Source organism: Mustela nivalis (genome assembly GCF_964662115.1).
Source record: "Mustela nivalis genome assembly, chromosome: 11".
In the NCBI taxonomy this organism is placed as follows: Eukaryota; Metazoa; Chordata; class Mammalia; order Carnivora; family Mustelidae; genus Mustela; species Mustela nivalis.
The window spans coordinates 86,279,157-86,304,016 of NC_139030.1; the positions used below are offsets into that span (position 1 = coordinate 86,279,157).

Genomic DNA, 24,860 nt, shown 5'->3' on the forward strand with positions numbered 1-24,860 from the left:
GGACATGCCACATACACACCTGGGGACAGATGCACATGCAATGTGGGGTATGGGTGCCTGCAGTGGACATGCGCAGAGTTGGGTTTACTGACTTCTCTGATAAGCGAAGGTGATTTTCTGTTCTTGGCTCTGGCTGTAAAATATCAGCCATCTCTGGGCTGCCCCGGGGCCTACAGGGCTCCCCGGAGGCCGAGGGCTGGCTGTCAGGGGCAGCTGGCATGAGAAGTAGAGGCGCGTTCCAAGCCAGTATTCCAGAATGAAGGGGGCTCTGCCCTCATGGCTCGAGCTGGCTCCGAGGAGCCACTGGAGGTGGAGTGGTATCCCCTCTGGGCCAGTTGCAGGGGCAGCTGGGGCTGTAAGGGAGTGAGAGAGGAGGAGGAAGGGGACCTCACCAGGCCACAGCAGAGTGTCATCCCCTAGCCCCAGCACCGTGTCCAGGGAGCTCAGCATGGTCTCTGCGGTGCCCTCAAAGGTCCGTCCTGGCGAGGGGCGGCGGGTGTGTCACAAGGTACAAGAACACAGCTCGGTGTAAGGTACAGGGAGCGGGCTGGGGACCAGCGTGCACAGCTGGGACTGGCCACCAGCTCTCATCCTGGCCCCTGCCACCCCCACCCCCAGGCATCTACACCCTCCTTCCCACTGGTTGCTGAGCCCACATGCTCACTCCCCAACCAAGCCTGTGGCAAGGCCTGCACTGCACATACTGACATGTGGATGGAGAGGGGGACGGAAGCATCAGGCTGAGTGCCCAGGGCCCCAAGCACAGTTGGTGTGGGGTGACTCTTTTCCATGGCTGCGCTCTGAGACTCCACACAGCCTGGGACTGTGATCCTTCCCTACCCACAGGTCACCCTCGCATTCAGGGCTTCTCTACTTTTTGTAACCGAGTCTCTCCAGGTACGAAGAACTAGGCTCCGCCCAGTGGAAACCCACGCCCTGCCAGGTCTGTACTCTGTGACAAGCATCATCTCGTTCTGTGCATCCTCTGTGGGAAGTTGCAAGGGTATTAAAAACCACGGGCTCACCCGGACGGGCATAACAGCAAGGCAGTGTCTGCACTGAAAGCAAAGTTTTCATGCACTGCATGGAGCTGTGCCGTCTTTGGGTTTCAGCCCTGACCTCTCCCTCCTTTCTATCCACCCCCGCTCCCACTTCCCTTTTGGTGGGGGGGAACTCACCACAGCCAGAGAGGAAGAGGAGGTCCCCTGAGAAGAGACAGGAGGGACCCTTGTAGGGCTCCCCGTCCAGCAGGTAGACCAGATGGCCTTGCGTGTGGCCTGGGGTGGCCAGAGCCCGGATCTGAAGTCGTCCCACGCTAACCACATCTTGATGACACAGGGGGCTGAGAAGCAAGGCAGCAGGGGAGAGAAGGTGCTAGAGCCTGGACTGTGCTGGGCCTTGCCCCACCCGATGCCCAAGAAGTTTGGTGAATTGAAGGAGGCAGGGCTTCCACACCGGAAAGGGAAGGCACTGACAGTGCCCAGGGCTTCAGATCCAAACTCTCGCCTCTCCCACTCTCGGGGACCATGGCTGGATGAGTTGGGGGGTGGGCTGTGATCTGCCCTCCAAGGGCCAGGAAGGGGGTCAGCAAAGATCCAGCTGCTGGCACTCCTACAGTACTCGACTACAGGACAGGGTGTGGGAAGGGGCGAATGGAAGGGCCACCCACCCCAGGACAGGGACTTACTGGGTGAGGTAGGGGATGCCGTCCTGAGGGCTCCCGTACACCCGACAGTCCTGGTGCCGCCGGCTGAGGTCACGGTTCCCTCCACTGTGGTCCCTGGAGGACAGCAGAGACAGGAAGGAACTTTAAGGGGCAACAGTACTAGGCCTCCTTGCCTTCCTTGTTCCAGATCTCTAGGCCTTCAAGCCTTGAGCCCCGGGCTTCTGAACTGAGCCAAGCTGTCCACACCTCTAGGCCTTTGTTCGAGCTGCTCCCCTGCTCGCAATGTCATCTCCACGACCTGCCACCCCTCCCCTCCCTCGCCCAGCCAGTGCCCGCCGATCTTTTTGGATTCTCTCAGCTTCAGGGCCATCAGCCTGTAAGTCCTCCAAGTGGATCTGGTCACACTTCACCAAGAGCCCCCCCACCTCCTGTACCTTGTGCCAAATGCCATCTAAATGTCTGTCATTGTTGTACCTGATCACGCAGGGCTATCTCCCCTACCCAACTATAATCTCCTCAAGGGAAGAACTCACAGGGTTTGCCCATGTCCCAGACACAGTGGATATCTAATACGTGCCTCAGGAATGAAAGATAAATGCCTGTCCTGTCCTCCTCTAGGGCTCCAGGAGCCTGATAAGCCCCACGGTGGGAGACCTGCCCCTTCCCTCCTTTTTTGCTGGTGCCCCCCGAGACTTTATGAAGAAGGTAGGTTCCTTGCATCCCGACTCCCTGCCCCCCCCCCCAGCCCAGCCTCTCCTCCCTGGGTCTAGTCCTGCCAAGCCCACAGGGGCAAGGGTTGGCCAGGGAAGATCTTCTGGACCCAGGCCCCCACCCCAGCCCCTTACCAGTGCTTGTGGGTGCAGAGGATGGCAACCAAATTAACGCCCTCCTTTTCAATGGAAGCCTGGGGGAGAGAGGAGGCACTGAGATGGAGGGGTGGTGTGTAGCGGGGGCGGGGGCACAGGTGCCGGGTGAGAGCAGAGCGCAGGGAGAATGAGAGGGTAGGGAGGAGGCTGGGGAGAAGGGGGGCAGCTGAAGCTGAGCCACAGCACAGGGGAGATCATGGGGAGGTGGGTGGAGGGAGGCTCGAGGGGCAGGGGAACACACAGGTACACACATCCACAGAGAAATAAGAAATGGGAAGGAAAGATGGAGAGACCCAGACACCAACAGGCACAGATGAGGAGAGAAGTTAGAGGGTCAGAAAGGCACCACAGAGAGTGAGACACACAAGAAACCTCAGACCACGGTCCTGAATCTGCATCCCCTTCCCTCTGGCTCCGGTTCCCCCAAGCTGTAGGTCCCCCACTCCCCAGGCCATGCCCTGGGCTCTGGCCCCTCCCCCATATTGTGGTTTTGGGGGGCTCTGTGTGTTCTTGCATGTTGGGGTCTGTGTGTGAGGGCACAAGGAGGGGGCACATCCCACTGGCAGAGGGATCAGGAACAGCCCCTCTCCAGTGAGGGAAAGCTGCCAGTCCCCAAGGTGACCCAAATTACCACTGTCCCCCAATCCTCCCCTCACCTGTACGGCCTGAGGGTCTGAGGGGTCCACAGCCACAGCCAGCCGGGCCTGGGTGTCGATGATGAGGTAGCTGTAGTTGTCTGAGAGGACAGGGATGGGAAGCACCTTCACTCCTGGAGGACAGAGATGGGCTGTGGGCGGGGTTCCGGCCAAGGAGCCCAGCGATTGGCGGTGGGGGAGGTTGTGGGGTGGTGGTGGTGGTGGTGGTGGTGGTGGTGAGTGGGCAGTATACGATGCGGGGAGGGTGGGTGGGCACAGCTTGGGGCCATGCTGGCCCGGGGCAGCCAGAGCTCACCGTTGAAGAGGCGGGGCTGGGTTCTGGAGTGGCCTTTGGGGTAGCGATTCCGAGCCCTGCGCAGCTGCTGGCGATAGAAGAGGTACCCCAGCCAGGTGCGGGTGTACAGACTGTACCTGCAGGGCGGGAAATCTGCGCTCAGCTCCGCCCCCCGCACGCTCGGCCCCGCCCCCGGCGCAAGGGTCCCGCCCCCACACCCTTGGCCACACCCCCAGTCCCCGCATCTCTCCTGTCACTGTGTGCCTACTGTTTGCCCTGCTTAGTCGTCAGGCCAAGATTGAGAATGGGACAGACACACCCAAAGCCCCAGGGCCATCCGCGGAGATGGGAACGCAGGGATTCACGGAAGGGACTCGAGAGGGTGAGAGGTTTATTCCACAAACGGTGTAGGAGTTACGCAGCTGAAACGAGGTGTAAAAAAGTAGTTTCAAAGAGCAGGAGAGCATCACATCACGCGGGGAGCTGCTGAGCCAGATTCTTTGCCCCATCACCCCGTCTGCGCTCCTCAGCCCGGCTCGGGTGGGACCCGGGAATTTGCATTTCTAACAAGCTCCAGGTGATGCTGGTTGCTGGGGCCCAGGGACCAAACTCCGAGAGCCTCTGGGGCGGAGGAAACAGGCAAGGCCCAGAGGCAGCAGACAGCAGGGCCGTGTTTGGGGAAACTATAGAAAGTGCAGTCTGGCGGGTTGGAGGAGGAAGTAGGGAGTAATGAAGCGGGATGGCCTGACCGCTCTCCGTCTTCTCGCCATGTCAGGCCGTCCCAGGCTACATATGGAAAAGGCGGAAAAACCCGACACAAAGAGGGGTCTTGTGACTAACAGAGTCCTCCAAACACAGGACGGCAGCATGCAAGGAGAGCCGCAGGGGCATGTGTGAGAAGCGCAGTCGCGCAGGGCCCCACGGTGGGCTCAACGCTCCACTGCCACCATCCTGAAATTCTTAATGATTTTGCCCTTGGCTGTGTGTCCCGGAAGTGAAAAAAGTGAAGTCGGAGGCCACACAATTTGCGCATGCTTGGTCCCTGATGCCCCCCTACCCCATTCACGGTGCCAAGGATCACAGGAATATGGTGGCCCCACCAAGACTCAAATGGGTTCCAAAGTGACTATACACCTATGACTGTGTGAGGGCCCGAGAGGCCACTCCTTTGGTCCAAACCAGAACTTGTTTCAAATGCAGGAAGAAGGTGTTCTAAGAAACACAAATGACCAAGAAATCCTGCCCCATCCTTTCACTTGTGTTACTTCCCTGTAAGATCCATTTTGGCTGCAAACCTTGCTACAGGAGGCAAGGGATAGAGGGTAGCCCGACTGTCCTGTCCCTTCCGTCCACCCTGGCTCATTAGTAATCCAAAGGCAGACGGGGCTGCAGAATGTGGGCGTACCAAAAGTGAAAATAGAAACAGGTAATTCCGTTCTGTGCAGCATTTCCACTGCTTGGGTAAGAACTAAATACATATCTGCGTACAAGCTAGGAAGGTGTATTGCAGTTTCGGTGATTTCATATGTGACTTAAATGTCTTATATTTGCATTTGAAACGGATTGTACAAGGGTGCCTGGGTGGCTCAGCTGGTTGAGCCTCCCACTCATTTCAGCTCAGGTCCTGGCTTCAGCGTCAGGGAATAGCGCCCTGTGCTGGGGGTGAGGCCTGCTTGGGATCCTCTCCCTCTTAAACAAAAACAAAAAGCTGGGATTGTATAATAATAAAGCAAAAGGCAAAATTAATGCTGATAATTTAGATTTTTAAATTTTCTTTACTTAGGCTGATGTTAAGTAGCAAATGAAAAACATCAGGACAAGAAATTGTAGAAGAAAGGAAAAACTTATATTTTAGAATTTTTTTTTTAAAGATTTTATTTATTTATCTGACAGACAGAGATCATAAGTAGGCAGAGAGGCAGGCAGAGAGAGAGGAGGAAGCAGGCTCCCTGCTGAGCGGAGAGCCCGATGCGGGGCTCGATCCCAGGACTCTGGGATCATGACCTGAGCCGAAAGCAGAAGCTTTAACCCACTGAGCCACCCAGGCGCCCCGATATTTTAGAATGTTTCATCGCAACCTTTTCCTGCTCTTTGAGGAAGAGGCTCTGGATTCCGTTTTCCACTGGGCCCTGCGAATACTGTGCGCAGCCCAGCCAGCACAGGACCAGCCACCTCAAGCTGTCTCACACCTCAGCCTCTCAGAAGGAAAAATGAGACCAGGGTGGGGTGTTGGGCCAGGGGCGGGGGGCTTACAAAAGCCTCCTGTGTCCATGTTAAAGGTTATCCAGCAAGTCAGTCAGAAAAGAAAAATCTGGCTGATTAAGACTGAGACAAAGAAGGGGCATCTCGGTGGCTCCGTTGGTTAAGTGTCTGCCTTCACCTCAGGTCATGATCTCAGGATGCTGGGATGGAGCCCCATGTCGGGCTCCTTGCTCAGCGTGGAATCCGCTTCTTCTTCTCCCTCTGCCCCTCCTCCCTGCTTGCTCACTCTCCAGCTCGCTCTCTCTCTCTCTCAAATAAAAAAAATCTTAAAAAAAAAAAAAAAAAAAAGGCTGAGACGAGTCGAGGTGCAGGGTTGGGGGTAGATGGTAGACCCTAAAGGTCGATGGAGATTTGCTGTGTCTTTCTTGGGGCGGAGGGGGCAGGGACAGCAGCTCTTGAGGCCCCTCTGGGAAGAGCTAGCTCATTGTCTACAAATAAGTTGGTCAAAAATGAGCAGGTTTTGGGCGCCTGGGTGGCTCAGTGGGTTGAGCCGCTGCCTTCGGCTCAGGTCATGATCTCAGGGTCCTGGGATCGAGGCCCGCATCGGGCTCTCTGCTCAGAGGGAGCCTGCTTCTCTCTCTCTCTGCCTGCCTCTCTGTATACTTGTGACTTCTCTCTGTCAAATGGATAAAAAAAAAAATCTTTAAAAAAAAAAAAATGAGCAGGTTTCCATGACTGCATTAGAGATTAATCATTGCCATCCCTGCTCCAGGTGCCTGTGCACCTGTATGCGTGGGGAATTTGGATACCCTGTGGCAGGGTTTTGCCATGCTTTCTGTGTCTTTATGTCCAGTTTCCATAGGCTCCTACCCTCCCTTCCTCTTTCCTCCCTCCCTCCCTCCCTTCCTTCAGACTTTATTTATATATTTGACAGAGATAGAGAGTACAACCAGGGGGAGCAACAGTGGGAAGGGGAGAAACAGGCTCCCCACTGAGCAGGACCCAGGAATTAGGACCCCAGCTGAAGGCAGATGCCCAACCCACTGAGCCAGCCATCCAGGAGGCCCAGCCCTCTTTCTGTTTCATTTTCTTTTCTTTTTTTTTTTTTTTTTTAAGATTTTATTTATTTATTTGACGGAGAGAGAGAGAGAGACAGTGAGACTCTCAGGAAACCAAGCAGGGGAAGCAGGAGAGGGGGAAGCAGGCTTCCCACTGAGCAGGGAGCCTGATGTGGGGCTCAATCCCAAGATGCTGGGATCATGATCTCAGCCAGAGGCAGACAATTAAACTGAGCCACCCAGGCGCCCCTCTGTTTTCATTTTCAAATCAGTTCCAGATCTTCCACTTTCACCCATTCAACGGTATTTAGTGAGGCCTGGCTTTGCTTTGGGCGGAGTAAGGCAGAGTCACTGCCCTCTGGCAGCTTATATGCTAGTGGGACAGACAGGATGACAAATACATTGTCAAGTCAAGAGGATAAAACCAAACTGGGCAACAGAACAGAGAATGGTGACCTCAAGGAAGGCTGCTCTGGAGGTGACATTTCCAAGAAGCAAGGGAGCACTCGGGGCCAGAATCTGGGGAAGGCTTACCAAGAACTGGACTGACAGGAAGTAGAAAAGTCCCCGCGGGGAGGAAGGGAGCTAGCTGGCAGGGGCTGCTGACTCCCTGTTCTATGCTGTTGTAATCACAGAGTCGGCACGACAGACATGCCTAACAGGAGGGGACTGGTTGGGACAACATAAATATTCTGGACTGCACTTTAGACCAGAAGAGGAATGGTAGTGGGACAACTGGAAAAATGTCAGTAAGGTCTGGAGAGTAGTTAAGAGTTTATATGGATGTTAATTTAACATCTTGGTTTTGCTGTCTGTGGTTATGGGAGACAGAACATTCAGGGGAGCTGGGTGAGAGGTCTTTGGGGGATCCTGTGTACTGTTTCCACAAGTCTGAAATTATTTCAGAATGAAAACTCAAAAGATCACAAATAAGTCAATAAAATCATTTTCCTCTGTGCCCCGACACCACCTCGCATCCATGCTCGGAGTCCTGCTCCTGACCTCACTCCTTCCAACTTAGACTTATGGGAAGGGCCCGGGCCCCAGCAACAGAAAACTCTGGGTGCCAGTTATGGCTTGGCGCTCCCAGCCCTGTCTCCTTGGGTGAGTTACTGGTCTCTTAGATCGGCTTCCTCATCTACAAAGTGGCGACACCAAGACTTAGTCCTGCAGGACTGTGTGAACATGCAGAGATATACAACGAGATAACAAGTGTGAATAGTCTGCCAAGGGCCGGGTGGGTGGAAGGTTTAGCAACTGTCACTTCCTTCCCGAATTCAGCCAGGCCCCCATCACAGCTGTTGGAAATGGCTGTCCACATTCAGGAGGGACTGATAGTTGTTGCCTGTCTTCCCTTACTGGATGCTTCTTAGGCATGCTTTCTCCCCAAGGGAAGGTCAAGTCCATGAGGACAGGGGCCATGCACTGGGAGGCTGCAGTGAACAAGGCCCCCTTCATGCATTCACTGTCTTCTGCAAACCTTGCTTCACGTGCTGGGCGCTGGGCAGACAGCAGTAGTTAAGAGTTTATATGGACGTTTATATGGCAACTCTGGGGGGCTGACAGAGCCAAACTAGGAAACACATTAATGAGAGGCAAGTGGTCGAGTGCAGCTGGCGAGGGAGGAGAGTCTGACTGTGGAAGGCCTGGCTCTTCCCTGAGGGTCACACTGGAGCCGGGAGCCCAAAGGAGAGAGGGAGTGCAGACTGTCCGAGCAGTCCTCAGGCCCCAAAGCAGGAAGGCATATTCTAGAAATTGCCAGGCAGGGCTGGAGGGATGGAGAGTGCCAGGGAAGGGGTCAGCGGAGTGGTCAGGGGCCAGGCTATGGTGGGGCGGACAGAAATTGCTGGTAGGTTTTAAAGCAGGAGGCACATGCTTTGATTCCCTTTCTAAGAGTTTGCTGGCCTGCCGTGTTGGAGGGAGCGGTGAAAGGCAGCAGAGTGGCAGGTGGCAAGAGGAACTGAGTTGCCAGTGGGGGACCTGACCAGGGCTTGGACTGGAGGGGTCAGGTGGAGGTAGGTGGGAACGGATGCCAGACCTGAGATGGGTGCGCTGCTTGGCTGTGGGGGAAGGGACGAGGTGGCCTCATGGGCCTGAAGTCTGGGTCACTATACAGAGCAGGGGAACGCTGGCTTGGGTGAGAGGCAGGGGCGAGGACGCAGGGACCCTGGGATCCTGTCCCTAGGCCTGCTTTTTCCCTGACAAAGACTTCTGTGTGACTCTCTCCAGTCTCAGAGCTGTGGCTCCTTCCTAGGCCTGCTGCCAGGAGCCCAAATCCATGCTTGTCAGCTCTTCCCCTTACCCCCTACAGCCTCTCTCTCTCTGGGAAAGGCCTTGTCACTCTCCCAGGGACACAAACTTGAGCTGGCATTTAACTCTCTCCCTGACACACAGGCTACCAAAACCGAATCCTCTCAGTTTCCCCTCCCCCAAGCCTCAGCATGGGTCTCGCCTGGGAACAGGCCCTGGGAGCTCTTCAGCAGGCCCTTGCGAAAGCCTTTCCTCAGCTCTCCGCCCAAACCGCAAACCAATGGAAAACTTTAAGTTCTCAGATCGACACCTGAATGAGCCCCGCTCTTGCTTGGGAGCCTCCAGGGGCTCCCCGCTGGTGACAGGAGTGTGTCCCACAACCAGAACCATCTAGAGCACCAGGTCTCAACGTGCACGAAACTCAAATACACATTAAGCTAACAGACATGCTACCAGGGAAACAGACAATCTGAGAGTAGTTATTAAAACTGTCAAAGCAGGTCGCCTGGGGGCTCAGTCAGTTAAATGTCTGCCTTTGGCTCAGGTCATGATGGGGGGCGGGGGGGAGATCCTACTCCATGCTCAGGGGGAGTCTGCTTCTTCCTCTCCCTCTGCCCCTCCCCCACTCCTGTGCCTATGCGCTTGCTCTCAAATACACACATAAAATCTTTAAAAAATAATACAAGATAAATAAAAATGTCAAAGTACGCAAAACCACTATGCAGATTGCCTGGGGATACAATCGGGTGTAGGGAAAGAACCAAGGTGGCTGAGAGGACAGTCACTGTACAGCTCAGCAGGGTTCCCACGCAGGCAGGGAGGAGGTCGGCTGGGAGGTGGGCACAGAGACTTCACGGGTCCATGATATTTTGTTGCCGAAGCTAGGAGGTCGGGGAGTTGCTATATTCTCTACCTGCTTTTGCACGCCTGAGACACCTCCCGCCAGCCTCGTACTACCATTGCGACTGGCTCCTGCTCTCTGGCCTCGAATACCCTCCAGGCCTTCTCCATTGACTAGACCCCTAAGTATCCTTCAGAGCTCGGCTCAAGCCCCCCTCCTGATGGCCCCCGCAGAAAGCCACCCTCTTCTGCTCCATCTGGAGCACTCGGCCTCCCCCTACCCACCCCCACCCCGGGGGGTGGCAGGAGCTGAGCCCCCCAGTGGTAGGGCCTTATCCACTTCTACCAGGTGTCTAATCAGTGCCATGCACGGGGTAGGTGGACTCGGCTGGTGACCCAGCCTGCTCTGTGTGGCTCCTCTGCACAACCCCCCCGCTGGAGTACCCCAGCACCAGCACAACACAAATTGGCTCTCAGAGAATGCTGGCTTAGTGGCCAGCAAAGGCTGGGGTTGTGGGGCAGGGGAGGCCAGTATGCAGGTGGGAAGCAGCAACCTGGAGGAGAGAAGGCTCTATCCACTCAGTGGGCCCCACGTCTGCCTGTGGACCTTGTGAAGTCTGGTGGGGGCTTGGGAGGCCCAAGTTGCAACCACCTCTGCCCCTGCTCTCCCCTCCCCTGCTCACCCATTGGCTGTCCAAGTCCCTCCCTCTCCCTGCAGCACCCACACACCCGGCCCAGCCGGGTGCTCTGATAACCAGGTCACCTAGACCCAAGGGCATGGGTGGGGCTGTGTCACAGGGCACAAAATCCCAACTTCCCAGGCTCTGGGGTCGGGGCCCAGGGCCACTAAATGGAGGAGATGGAGGGAGCACTGGACGGGAAGGGGGGGTCTGTCCACGCAGGTTAGAGCATGCCTCCGCAGCTCATGGGCTTATCTCTCCCCAGCCACACCCCCGGGCAGCCCTGAGTTCAATGTCTCCCATCAGTCATCTCCTGTCCCCCTCCAAACAACCTGGAGGCAGCTACTATTCGTTCCTCCATGGTATAGACAAGGACACGGAAGCCCGGAAATGTGGGAAAGTGTCCACCCAGATCACAGCAAAGCGAGCGAGGGGCAGAGATTCAACCCCAGCATCCTGATCCTGGAGTTCACATGTGTGACTGTTGGCATCCTCCCCAAATCCTGAACGAGGGCAGAGGATGACATGAGTGGGCCTGAAGTATTTTCAGGTCGACCCACCTCCTCTGAGGGCCTCTGTTGAGAAAAATGCTACATCAGGGTGGTTTCAGGGACCCAGACACACAGCCCGGATCTGGCTGCTGGGACCTCTTAGATCACTGATTTTGGTCTTTTCGAGACCAGACTTGAGGCGACCTCATTACACATGCCACATTTCGCTGATGAATGGAGGCTCAGAGACCCCACAGCCCTCTGGGGAAGAAACCCTGAACTGGAGAATCTTGAAGGTCCCTTTCAATTCAGGGCTCTGATTCCTAATCCTGGGTTTATGAAGGCGTTGATGGTTCCCTGGGCAGAAGAGCAGGAAAATAGAACAGATCCCAGCCAGGAGGAACATGTGAAAGGGAAGGAGTCACTGGGAAGAAGAATCTGTCTCATCTGCTAGCTCCCCCACCCCCAAACCTTGCTGGGAGTCACTGCCCCATCAAATGGGCCCCTGTGGCTTCCTTTCTTCTGTTGCCAGAGGCAAGAAGCAGGAATGCACTCCCTGCCTCAATTTCCCTCCCTGTGAAACCAAGTGCTCCTCCCCTGTGAAGGGGCAGCTTGGCCTGGAAAGGCCACATGATTTATAAGATGCAGCTGACACCCCAGGGCCTAATGTGGGATTCAAACTCCCTGCCCTGGGGTTCCCAGGCATCAGCAGAAATCTGGAGGTGCTAGTTAAACAGGAAGATTTGTACCTTCTCCTCTTCGGCCTGCTCTCCCTGCACCCACACTCCCCACCCCCACCCCCATCCCTAGACCCCATGCCCTGGCCCCTCGCCTGAATTCTGATTCAGCAGTTCTGGGGCCCAGAATACCCACTGTCACTTCACCAAAAACAAAAGTAAGTTTCTTAATTGGTCTCCTGGGACTCAGAAAAACCACAGTGCAGGTTTGGGAGGGGATTGGGGCAGATTGCCTGGGGTGATCCCCTGCAGTTGTCCTCAGGGGCCCTCCCTGAGGGGTTAGAGCTGGGACACAGCCCAGGTCACCCCAGTGAGGGGTCACAGGCACACCTTTCACTCCAGCTTCACTGAACAGAGAGCATGGGTTCTCTGGCTTGTGAGTCTGAACTTCTAGTCCCGTGGGAGGCCTGTGGGCCAGCTGGGGACTGAGACACAGCCCCTCCCCCTCCCAGACACCCAGTGCGGAACACACAATGGAGTTCTTCTTCCCCTCCTCCCTCGGGCAGTGAGAGAGGCCTGAGGGCTCTCAAGTGTCAGTCAGACCAAGCTCCCTCTGGGCCCTGACCACCACTGGGCCTCAACAGGCAGGCCCAGGTTGCAGAGGCCTCTGGTCAGGGGGTACTTTCACCATCTCCCCTCATTCTCCCCCAGGACACAGCCTGACCCAGGCTTTGCACCGGACAGGGAGCTCTTTATGAAATCCAACCAGGGCCTGTCTGAGGGCCGAGGGGCCTGGAGTGCTACTGGGACGGGGCCAGGACCCTTAGGAACAGAAGGAGACTCAGTGTTTGACGTTTTCTCAAAACTGAGGAAACCAAAGAAGATAATGAGACAGCTAAAAAGGCCCTAGGGAGGGAGTTTCCTGAAGCTGCCAGCAGGGCTGGAGTAGGGGGGCACTTCCCCACACCCCGGAGAGGGGCAGCACCTGCGTGGTCGAAAGGGGCCTGCCCCGGGGGACCATGGGGGCCTTTCTCCAGTCTCCATGCCTGTCCGCAGCCCTCACAGCCCTCCCTGGACTCCATCCAGTTTTCCCCTACTCTCCCTCCCCCAATGCCAGCCCTCTTGATTGGGTCCTGTTCCCTGGGCTAGGAGTCTGACCTGTGGAAACCTAATGGAAGAACAAACCAGGATGGGCAGTGAAAGCTCTAAGGGGAAAGCCAGAGCCAAGGGCACGCTGGAGGCAGAGATGAACTTGGACTGGGGAGCCTGGGCAGGCTTCACGGAGGAAATGGAACCTGTGCCAAGCTTTTCATTCACTCAGAAAACATTTAACAAGGGCCAGCTGTGTGCCTGGAACTGTTCTGGACACTGGGATACATTACTGGAAGAAATTTCTCCCCTCCTGTGGCTCATATTCTGGTTGGGCGAGGAAACCAATAAACCAACAGACAAATCAGTACATAGGATGCCCTATGGTGCTATGTATCACGGAGAACAATGAAGCAGGTTCCCCGGGATAGAGCCCAGGAGTGTGAGCGTTGTTTTTTTTTATATGGGGTTGTCAGGGTAAGACTCCCCAGTAGGGTGAAATTTGAGCAGAGACCTGAAGGGAGCAGGGTAGCAAGCCACGTGGCCATCTGGGGTAAGAAGGTTCTGGAGAGAGACAACAGCAGTGGAAGAACTCAGAGGTAAGACTGTCTTAGAGGGTTTGGGGGAAGAGCCAAGTGGCCCAAGGAGGCACTGCAGAATGCGCCAGGGAGAGAGCACAAAAGGTGGGCTGGGGATTGGCTGGTCACACAGGACTTCAGCTATTCTGGAAGGATCTGAGCAGAGAATGGCACACTTCTGACTTAAATCTTAATGGTTTCGTTCTAATTGCTGTGCTATGAACACTTTGGGGGTACAAACGCCAAAGGAAGCAGTTTACGAGGCCAGGCAGGAGAGGACCCCGGGCTGGCCCAGGGAGACAACAGCGGAAGCAGGGATAGGTGTATTCAGATTTGGGATGATATTTTATTATTTATTTATTTATTTATTTTAAGTATACTCTATACCCAACATGGGGCCCAAGATCGAGAGTCGTATGCTCTACAGACTGAGCCAACAGGTGTGCCTGGATATCTTCTGAAGGTGAGCTTTGAGCGAGCAACAGCGTCTGACAGGTAGAGACAGACAGAGGAAGGAAGGTCTGACTGGCCCCAGAAGGAAGTGTAGAAAGAGCTCAGGGCCTGCGGAAGATGACACTGGGTAGGTCTGCAGGGGTGAAGGAGGGTCCCAAAGGCCTAGGTCGGGGTGTCAACTCCATTTTGTAGGCAATGTGGCTTGGGGATGGGGGTTCCCACTCAGAGCCATGCTTTGGAAACTACCTTGCGGCAGAGGGGCCACTGTGGATGCTGGGGCTGTAGCTCCCCAAGGTCCCAAAGGCCGGCCGAAAGGAAAAGGACAGGCCATATTGGGGACGGCCCAGCCCACTGCCTCCACGAAGCCTTCATTCCGTCACAAGCAGGTGGGTCATTTACCCTGAGGCCCTCAGCTCAGGATTCTTGCCTTTCCTTGAAATCAAGCCAGTGGGCCTCACAGGCCCCAGAGAAGCAGGTTCCTCTTGCAGAAATAGAGCAAACAAGATTTGTCCCAGGGACAGTTGGTTCAGGAGAGTCAAGAAAGACCCCCTCAGAGGCACCTGGGTGTCTCAGTGGGTTAAAGCCTCTGCCTTTGGCTCAGGTCATAATCCCAGGATTCTGGGATGGAGCCCCAAATCAGGCTCTCTGCTCAGCAGGGAGCCTGTTCTCCTTCCTCTCTCTGTGCCTGCCTCTCTGCCTACTGGTGATCTCTGTCAAATAAATAAATAAAATCTTAAAAAAAAAAAAAGAAAGAAAGAAAGAAAGAAAGACCCCCTCGGCCTAGGTAGGAATGAAGAAGGGGTTTAGTCAGGGAGTGCAGAAGGGCTCTGGCAGCTAGGACTATCTACCCCCAAAGGTTGGGTGCCATCTGCTTTCCCAGTTGTGGAAGATGTACCAAGCCCTGGATGAGCTCAGCTTTGTGTCCTATTCACCCCTGCCTCTGAGGAGGCTCTGCTCAGGGCCCCATTCTGCAATCCTTCTTGACTACCACTGAGAAGGGAAAGGAGCAAAAGGGAAACAGAGGCACAAAGCAGGGGGCACATATGGGAGGGTCTCACGCTCCCGATCCCAGCCTCCTCAGGCACCCCCGACACTCCTGGGGAACTTGTCCTGTCCTGCCTCCCACCATGGTTTGGGTCCCTGTTCCTGCTCCTTTCCCCTCTTTCTTGAGGGCAGCACCCAGACTCTGTTCCTATCTGTGATCCCACAATCCCAACCCAGAAGAGTTAGGAGTTCACTGGAGGAATGGAGGGATGTGGGATCTCCTGAGGGTTGGGTGGACAGGACAGTCTTGGAAAAGAGAAGTAAGAAAGGAAGCTCTTGAAGGAACCTTGGCCAATGCCTGCCGCCCCCACCCCCCAGCCATGCTCCATGCTAGAGAATGAGCCATTGCTAACATTTCCGAGCACTTACTATGAGCCAAACCCTGTACATTTCTATGCATACTTTCATTTGATCCTCATGGGATGCCCATGAGGATGGTACCATCACCATGCCCATTTTACAAATGCAGACAACCGAGGTACAGAGAGGCTGAGTTATCTGTTCAAGATCCAATGGCTGCTACGCAACAAACCTAGGACTCAAAAGCAGATTTGTCCAACCCCACATGCCATGTACTACCTGTCTCCCGTGCCCTGCCGAGTCCCCAAGTGTGTGTGTCTATCTCAGGTTAGCCTAGATATACAATCCATGATGCCCATTCATCCCCATCCCAAGACAACGGTAATTTTTTTAAAGATTTTTAAAAAATTAAAAAAAAGATTTTTTAAAAAATCTTTAAAAAAATTAATTTGACAGACAGAGATCACAAGTAGACAGAGAGGCAGAGGGTGGGGCGGGCGGTGGGGGGTGGGGGGGTAGCAAGCTCCCTGCTGAGCGGAGAGCCCAATGCTGGGTTTGATCCCAGGACCCTGGGATCATGACCTGAGCCTAAGGCAGAGGCTTTAACCCACTGAGCCACCCAGGCGCCCCAAGACAACTGTAATTATGTTTGAGGAAAGCCCTTGATAAAATCGTCCAACACCAGTGATGATTGTTATTAATGATAATAATTGCTCCTCTCTTAGTATTTCCATCACCTGCTTTCCAACCCCCAAAGGAACCTCCATTTGGGGTCCTCCCAACCACATGCTTAGGGTGGAGTGTGCCCCTGCACTCTGCCCCTTCCCATCACAGCCTATCCCATCCCATCCCACACCTCCCCTCCTCTCCATCCTTCCTGGAGGCCACCCCCAGTAACAACACCTGCCCATTTCCCCCAGACCATTTCCTGCTCACTCCCCCTTGTCCCTCCCAGCAGCCAATAGCCTCTCCCCCAAGGGACTGAACTGATTGTTTCCCAGACCATGGAAGGGCAGGATCTGGAATTCTGATTCCAGGCACGCCCTTCTGCTCTGCAAATTTGGGGAGTTGATTCCAAGGCAATAAGGAGATCCAGACAGGAAAGTCCAATAGGGAAACCGAATTCCGAAGAAGTTCTCTGAGAATTCCAAGTTTTGAGATTTGGAAACTTCCAGATCCTAAGTTCTAGGAATACTCAGACCCTCAGGATTCGGAGAAGGCGATCTTGGAAATTCTTATTCCAGAACTTTTGATTCCAGTTCTTTGTGGAAACCTTTCTTTTCCACTTCCTCAGGCTATTTGTATGACTTTAATGTGACTAATTTTGAAAACCAGAAGTAAATTTAAAAATTTATCTCCACACAGAGCTGTGAAATTCCCAGAAATTTTATCGGGAATTTTTTTTTTTAGGTCCCAAACATGAAATTATGTAAATATCTGTAAATCTCATTATTTAATGCTTTTTGCAGAGCAATGGTGACTTGGAGCATTATCAAGAATGTGACCAGTGTTGGGATGTCTGGTTGGCTGAGTGGGTAGAGCATGTGACTATGGATCTTGGGTTGTGAGTTTGAGCACCAAGCCCTATGTTGGGTGTAGAGATTACTTTAAAAAAAAAAAGAAAGAAAGAAAAAAAATCTTATAAGAAAATGCAACCAGTGTTCAAGCCTTTAGAGATGTGAACGCCCCAAAGCCGCACCCATGCAAGATTCTGTCTCCCCTCATGTTCTTCCACTTTTCCTCCAATTAGCCCTTGTATCTGTACCCCCTAGACTGAGTTTCAGTAGAACCCTAGGGCTGAAGCTTCTTTCTTCATTTTTTTTTTAAGATTTTATTTATTTAGTTGACAGAGATCACAAGTAGGCAGAAAGGTGGGGGGGCAGGCTCCCCACTGAGCAGAGAGCCAGATTCGGGACTTGATCCCAGGACCCTGAGCTCATGACCGGAGCCAAAGGCAGAGGCTTTAACCCACTAAGCCACCAGGGAGCCCCAGAGGTGGTCTAGGGAGGAGGGATAAATTGTACAATGTACCCTCTCTGAAGCTCAGGAAATTCCCAGCCTTAGGCCCTCCCCCAAACCTGGCCAGTGGCCAGGGCTCCCACAGTTCCCATCACCATCATAGTTGTCCTCAAGCTTGAGGTCCTGTCCCCTAGGCCTGCTGGCTGCGGGAAGGGCTTGGGGCCCTAGGAAGCTTCTTGTGGTTCCCCTCCTGCCTCTTAGTGTCTCCATGGCAGATCAGAGCTGGTTAGCCCCCTAGTCTAGCCCAGGAAAGGGGAAAAGTAGGGAGAAGGAAAGAGTGAGGACTGGGGGAAGGGGATAGGAAAAAGTCATTGGAGGTCGATGAACTTCCCCAAGCTGATTGAGGAGGGTTGGATTTCACAGCCTGGCCTTCCGACACCGGCCAGGGTAGGGAGTAGAAGGAAAGAGACAGACCTGCAGAGTTGGGACTCTTGCTTGGGAGAAAGAGCTGACAGAATGGGGGGGGGGGGGGGCTGGGTGATGGGGAGAAAGACAGGGACACATGGAAGCAGCTGGCAGTTTCAAGTGACACTGATGGTCTGAGGCATTCCTTCTCTCCTGCACCTGCCCTCCTTTTCCAGCTCCCTGTCTCCGGCCCCTCAGCTGGCTCTTTTCCCCAGATGCCCCCTTTCCCTGGCCACCCTGGCCTGCCCCTCCAATACCTCCCCAGCCCATCCCAATTTTCCAGCGCCTCCCCCCCGGGCCCCCCCGCCCCCGACTCCTGCTCTGCTCAGTTCCCCCAAGTCAGTGGCTTCTCCAGCCCGCCTCTTCGCTCTCTCTTCTCTGGCTCTGGATGCCCCAGCCCTCGCTCCGTCCAAACCCTCGGGCCGCCCCCCGCCCCCCGCCCCCTGCCTCTCGGTCCCCTCTCCCCTGCGCGCGCGCCTTCCCGAGCCCCGCATCCCGTCGCCGGAGCCCGGCACTAACCCGATTCGGAAGAGCAGCCGCTTGCTGCGCGCCATGAAGAGGCCGCGGAGGGTCCGCCGCGCTCGGCAGCTGCGGGGGCTTACCAGCAGGACGAGGACAAGGAGCAGCAGCCCGCAGCCGGAGACGCACAGCCACGGCGCAGACCAGCCCTGCCAGGCCATGCTGGGGGCAGGCGCCCGCGGCCGACTGGGGGCGGGCGGGGCGGGGCGTTGCTAGGCGACGGCTCGGCCCAGGCCCCTTCGCGGGGGATCTGCGGGGTTAGGGCCCCGCCCCCTGCCCTGCCAGCCTGGGGGGCGAGGAGGGGCATTCTGGCCCCGCCCCACTCTGCGACTCGCGTTCGAACCCTCCCCCTCGCTACTCTCGGCGCAAGCCCGGAATGCCACCCGCTGGAGGCGGCCTGGCCCCGCCCCCGCCGACTGACCCGGGGGCGGGGCCCGTGGGGCGTCGGACCTACAGGGATTCGAGTCCAAGCTCTCCAGAGGTGGAGAGGGGACCGAGGCTCGCCGGGTGTCCGCGCACCCACGTCTCCTCCACACCCCCACCCCCGACATCCTCCCACCTTCCCCCAACAAGAGGACTCTGGGAGAGGCCCCGGAATGGTCCTCTTGGCAGGAAACCCTAGACCGAACTTTTTCAGGTGGAAGAAACCTGGAAGATCCTGTGGGTTAACGGCATTCATTCATTTATTTGTTCACTAAATTACTATTCTATGCCCTCCTTTGCGCCAAGCACTGGGGATGCAAGGGTCAAAGACACACAGCCACTATATTCCTGGAGCCTGCAATCTAGAATCTGGCAGGGAAACAAACCAAATAAGCCAACTAACATAATTATATACGCATTTATTTATATCTATATACACACATATATACACCACACACATATGTACATACCTGTGTGTGATTACAAACTGTGCTCTGATAAAGGGATCGAGCGCAGGGGGCAATGATAAGGAGGAAAGAGGACCAATTTAGATGGGCCAGGGCCTCCTTAAGCAGGTGACCTGTAAACCACGCGCCATTAAGGATAAGAAGAGACTACAAAGGTCAGAGGGCGTGATTCAACCAGGATTAGGCAACAACGGGTGGCAGAGACAGGAGAAAGACCTTGGTACCCTGCCTTCCAAGCCCAGTGGGATTTCCACACCATTCCTACCCCTCCCCTCCCCACTCCTGCCCCCTGCACTGCTGCCTTCCTGATGGGTTCCAGAAATTGTTGAGGTCAGTGGGAGGGAAGTGGATGCAAGGGCAGGCATGGTGACATCGACAAATTTGGCAAAACTTTCTGGCTCCAGCCCTAGGGCTGGCCCAGCTGGAGAAGGAAAAGAAATGTTGCCAACAGTCAAGTGAGCTCTCTCTCCTGCTGGGAGGGGTTGGGGAGGGAAGCAGGTGAGGCATGCTCTTGTTTTCTTCCCTGCAGCCTGCGCATGGGCCCAGGAGGCTGGCTAAACTGACCCCCGAGTCATGAACTGTCTCCCTCTGATGGACATGTCTGGGGCCCCAGCGTGGAGAGCATAGACGGATGGGTTCATCATGCACAATGAATTGGAGGCGTCATCATCATCCTTCCAAAAAGCCAGGAGGTGGGTTGATTTATCCCTAAATGGAACTGTAATCCCAACACATAATCCTGGTTTCATTCAGAAACCCCAGATGTGGACTTTCTCTTACATGGATACATCCTGAGGGCCAGAACCTATGGCCTGCTCCCTTTCTGTCTCCTTTTCCATAGGTCAGCTCCTTCTTGGAGCCTGGCCCACCAAGAGTCTGAATAAACAAGTGTCAGGTAGAATGGCATTAGGCTCCCACCTGTGATTAGCTCCCCACCTGTGAGTACTGGGCAAGACCAGCAGGCTACCTTGCAGAAGTCCCTTCCAGGCCAGGGGACTTCATATGTCTCTAAGTCTGGGTCTGTACATGCAAAGTGAAGAATTATGAAGCTTCATCAAAAGACACTGTGAACACACCTTTCTGCAGGTGAGGCATTATATTGGGAAATTAACACAGTCTCTGTCATCTGAAACAGGAAATGCAGGCTCAGGCCTGAGCCTGCTTAGAATACAAGATGATCCAAGCCTTCATCTTCAGCCACACACACACACTGACAAGATTAGATAATCATCCAAGATGCATTTTATGAAATATATGGAGCCAGGACAGGGCTGGGCATAAGGAGCGAGGGTGGGTGTTTTAGAGGTCTCACGTGGGCTCAGGAAGGCCTCCTTTCCTCCCCTGGACTGTTCTGGAAGACTTCCAACGTCTGCTCTGAATCTGCTTTTATTATTTACTTATTTACTTTTTATTTTTTAAGTAATCTTTACACCCAATGCAGGGGGCGGGGCTTGAATTTACAACCCCAAGATCGAGAGTCTCGTGCTCCTCTCACTGAGCCAGCCAGGCGCCCCAAAATCTGCCTAGTGTCATCTCCACTCCATGGAAATCTTCTGTCCCAGCCAGACTGATGTCTCAGTATTCACCTCCTACTGATCTTACATCTTATATCACCTACTTGTCTTTCCCTGAATCTATCATTTGTCATTCCCTGAATCCACACCCTTGAGATTTTGACCTGCTGTGCCTTCTGCCTGGAGTATCATTCATCTTCTGTTCCCCCAAAGACTCAGATCAGATGCACTCTCTTTAAGAAAGTTCTTCTTGAACCCTCCCACCCCAGCATGGGCTTATGCATGACGCCCCTTTTGCCAGCTCTAGGTCTTGTCCATAAGTTTATCTTTCAATGCAGTACCTCATGCTGTGTGTGTGTGTGTGTGTGTATTTGTTTACATGTCTATTTCAAGAGTCTAGAAGACTTTACTCTCTTCCAGAAGAGCAGGGAGTATAATTTAATTGATTCATCTTTGAATCTCCAGTGTCTGGCGTGGTACCAGATGCATATAAATACGGACAAATGTTCTTTGTAATGTCCTAACGCCAAAGCCCCTGCTTAGTGATGCCAAGCCTATCTCTTCCACCTTCTCAGATGCCATTCCTCCCCTGTCACCACGGACAAGCCACACTGTTCCTCAGATGGACCAGGCACACTGTTCCTCAGGTGGACCAAGCTTGTTCTCACCCCAGGGCCTTTGCTCATGCTCCCTCTTGGAACGCTCTTCCCTCAGTTCTTTGAACAGGTAGCAGCTTCTCATCCATTGGGTCGGAGCTCAAAGACCAGCCCCTCTGTGATGGGAACAGCCTGTATCCTGAGCTGACTGACGATTACATGGCTTAGCCCAGGAGCCCCCCACGGGGGAACACTGCCTCGCAGAAGACATGCGGCCAAGTCTGGAGACATTTCTGATGGTCACAAAAGGGAGGGGGAGGTGTGCTACTGACATCTGGTAAGTAGAGGCCAGGGGATACTGCAAAACATCGTGCACTGAACAGGATGGCCCCACCACAAAGAATTTTCCAGCCCTAAATGTCAATAGTTCAGAGATGGACGAACCATGGCTTACGCAAATGGGAAAATTCACCAGACGGTGCCCTAAAAATGTGTGCACTTACCATATGTAGGCTATCCATCCAATTAAAGAAAAAATGCGACCCCCTCTGAGAGGCTCTCGTTGACCCCTCCATCCTGCTCACTTCCTTCATCACGCCTTCACACTGACATTATTCTGTGATCTCATCTGTCCCCCTGCTGGAATATAAGCCCCGTGAAGGCAGGGAAGGGTCTGTCTGTCTTTGCACCACGGTATTCTCAGGGGGGTGCACAATGCCTGGCTCAAAGTAGGTGACAAACATCTGGTGAGCGAAGGAGTGAATGAGAGAAACAAAGAATGAATGAATGATAATTTGGTTATTGCTGCTGAACCTGTGACCATCCTGACCAAGTGGGCTGCGTCCCTGCAGGACGGATGTGCAGAAGCCATTCCCCACTCGGGAGGGTCGCTAGTGAACCGAGAGGTGGGACAAGCCTGGTGACTGCCCGTGTTTCCTACTATGAGGGAAGGCTGCAGGAGAGCCAAGTCTGAGGAACCCTCAAGCAGCTTGGGGTGCACTGCCAAGGCTAAGGTTTGCCTCTGCGACTCTCCTGGGAGAGAACCCATTAATCACCTGGGTCAGACAATGGGCAGCATGTCATTCCGGCCTGTGATGGGGGGTTTTATTTTTTATTTTGTTTTATTTTATTTTTTTGATGGGGGGGTTTTAGAGTTTAACTCATGAAGAGCAAGCCTCCCCACAGGTTCCTGGGTTTTTCAACTCTGCCCCTTGTCCACTTGCCATCTTGGCTGGTGGTCAGGAAATCAGGGAATTAATGGTGGTGATGGTGATGATGACGCCGATGGCGATGAGTGGTCATGAAGGAGCGGAGATGGTTGGCACTGTCTGAATGTTAGAGAAAAGAGACATCTTGTTGGACGGGGGTGGGGAAGTGAGTTCAGCGTGGAAAAGACAGCCGGACACAGGAGTGGTGGCTAGGATTTTCTGTCCCCGCCTCAGCCCAGCCTCATACGTGCTGCCCCCACGCCGATCCCGCCCTCCCACCGTAGACCTCCCACCAGCTGTGCTGTACATTCTGGAACCCCGGTTTGTGTGGCTTCCATTTCCTTCCTCCCTCTGGCTGCCCTGCCTTCTGGAGGGGGAACCTACAGCAAGCGTGGCCCATTGGTACTTTCAGCTCAGCTGTTCTCAAACTTCAGGGAGTCTAAGAACCCCTCGGGGGAGATTGTGAAAATACAGAATCCTGGGCCTCTCCTCAAAAGATTCCAATTTTGTAGGTCTGGCCAGGGCCTAGGAATCTGCATTTAGCACGGGTAACTCTGAACTCTGCCTTGGCCTCAGTTCTGACCTCACTTCTGACCTTACTTCTGAGGCCTTCGGTTCAATAGAACAGCCTCCTCATGTGGTCCCAGCCTGGACGCCCCTGGAACTTGTTGCCCTCTGAACATCTTAAGTCCGGTGTCCTTCCCTTTGACCCCTCAGCCCCACATCCTCTACTCCTTTAACTCTGGCCCCTCAAACCTTGTGTTTTCTCCCAGCCCCTCCGCTCCTCCTGCCCACATTTCCTTCCCAGTGAGAACCTGGGTTCAGTCCTTTGAACCACTCACCAGCTGAGGAAGGAAGCTGAGGAACCACTCGCTGCCCAACCCGGGCCCTCCATCTTTGGCCTGCCAGGCTCCAGCCTGCCTGGACCAGCCTGACAGCCCATGGACTGCTCCACCCTCATGGACAGGACTGGAGACAAATGGCCATCCCATGTGAATGAGGGTCTCTACCGCTCAGGCTTCACTGGGATCCTCCAACAGGAATACTTGACACAGCTTTGACATTGCTGGGATGCCTGCTCATGACCCCCAGTTGCCAGTGGAAACCTCAGGCCCACCTCCAGTTCTCTTTCTTCCAGCCAACATCCTTCTCAGAGGAAATAAGTTCTGTGCCTGCCCACCCCCTCTACAAATTTTGCTGTTTCCATATGCATTCTTAAAGGACATGCTATTAGCCTTGCTCATACCTTCAAGGGGTGTTCCTCCTGACCACTGCTTTTCCTCAACCTATGAGCAAATGTGAGTATCTCGTTGCCTTAAAAAAAACTCCCTTGACTTTGGGTCCCTTTCTGGATTCTGTTCTGCCATTTATCATGACACGACTGAGCTTCCTGAAAGTTGGTCTCCATGGGTTTAGTAGATTGTATTTCAGTTCTCAGTTCTTCCCCCCACCCCAGTTCTTAATTCATCTCTCCCTGTAAACACATCCTTTGTCATGTGACTATGCACATTTGAATAAAGGTGAAGTGTATTTATTTTCCCACACCACTGACTTTGGGCTTGGTCTTATGATTTGTTTCTGCCAGTGGAATGTTAGCAGACAATGATATAAGCAGAGGTCTTAAATATGTGATGGTGATTGAATCTGGTCTCTTAATGCCTTTTTCCAGGAGACCATCCCTCTGGCAGTTGCTGGTCTAAGAAGGATGGAAAACACATGGAGCCTGCTTGACCCCACTCCCAGTTTAGAAGCCAGCCTAGCAGAGCCCAGCCTAGATCAGCTGAAACTCCACCTACCCATGGATGCATGAGAGAGTAGTGCTTGTTGTATGCTTCTCAGTTTTGGATTTGCTCCTTATGCAGCATGATTGCAACACTAGCGGGTGGAGCCAGAGGGAAGCAAAAAGGTTAGTTAGTAACAGTGCTGGAAACACAATGCTTGGAGCTACTTGGAAAAGAGCAATTTAGATCTGTGCATGGCAGAGTGCAGCAAAATGAACTGAGTGAATGAAAGTGTTAAGGACATAAAATTAAACCATATACAATTAGAGGAAATTTAAATGCATGTTCAACGTCTGGACAGTGGAAGACTTTCTACAGCAAAAAGCAATTGAAGAGTTCTTCTAATTTTTTTAGTAGGCATCTATTACTCTTAGACGAAAAGCAACTTAAGATCTAACAAGGGAAACAATTACCCTTTTAGGTACTTAAAAAAAAAAAATTAAGCTTTTCATATATTAAAAGAAAAACCATGGGATGCCTGGGTGGCTCAGTCGGTTAAGCGTCTGCCTTCATTTCAGGTCATGATTCCAGGGCCCTGGGATCCAGCCCCACACATGGGTTCCCTGCTCCAAGGCTAGCCTGCTTCTCCCTCTGCCTGCCGTTCCCTGTTTGTGCTCATGCTCATGCTCTCTCTCTCTGCAAAATCTTTAAAAGAAAAGAAAAACCATGCATGCACAAAAGAAAAAGCCCAAAACAAAAAAACATGGAAAATATTTGCCTAAAATTTGTCACAGAATTAAGCTACCTATTAAATAATAAAGACCTTTATAGTATAAAGACCTTAATAAATAAGAGGACACTAAG

At 53.6% G+C, this 24,860-nt stretch overlaps 1 protein-coding gene and 1 long non-coding RNA gene across 3 annotated transcripts in view; one reads left to right on the top strand and one right to left on the bottom strand.

The window, feature by feature from the left end:
* The window catches only part of PNKD (PNKD metallo-beta-lactamase domain containing), a 60,980-nt gene that overhangs the window by 2,792 nt on the left and 33,328 nt on the right, over positions 1-24,860 (bottom strand). Inside the window, exons 1-7 of one of the 2 annotated variants that reach the window (XM_082691533.1) lie at positions 18,068-18,478; positions 3,484-3,599; positions 3,189-3,301; positions 2,512-2,570; positions 1,688-1,780; positions 1,179-1,342; positions 393-479 (exon numbers count right to left, since the gene is read on the bottom strand). In XM_082691533.1, the coding sequence (XP_082547659.1) occupies positions 393-479; positions 1,179-1,342; positions 1,688-1,780; positions 2,512-2,570; positions 3,189-3,301; positions 3,484-3,599; positions 18,068-18,228 (793 nt within the window). In that variant the 5' untranslated portion in view covers positions 18,229-18,478. Of the gene's footprint in view, positions 1-392; positions 480-1,178; positions 1,343-1,687; positions 1,781-2,511; positions 2,571-3,188; positions 3,302-3,483; positions 3,600-18,067; positions 18,479-24,860 lie in introns of those variants that run through there. The other variant, XM_082691532.1, reaches the window with a different exon arrangement.
* On the top strand, positions 19,352-23,827 carry LOC309844544. The gene is made up of 2 exons (XR_014300751.1): positions 19,352-19,649; positions 23,049-23,827. It is a non-coding gene; the product is annotated as an uncharacterized lncRNA (long non-coding RNA).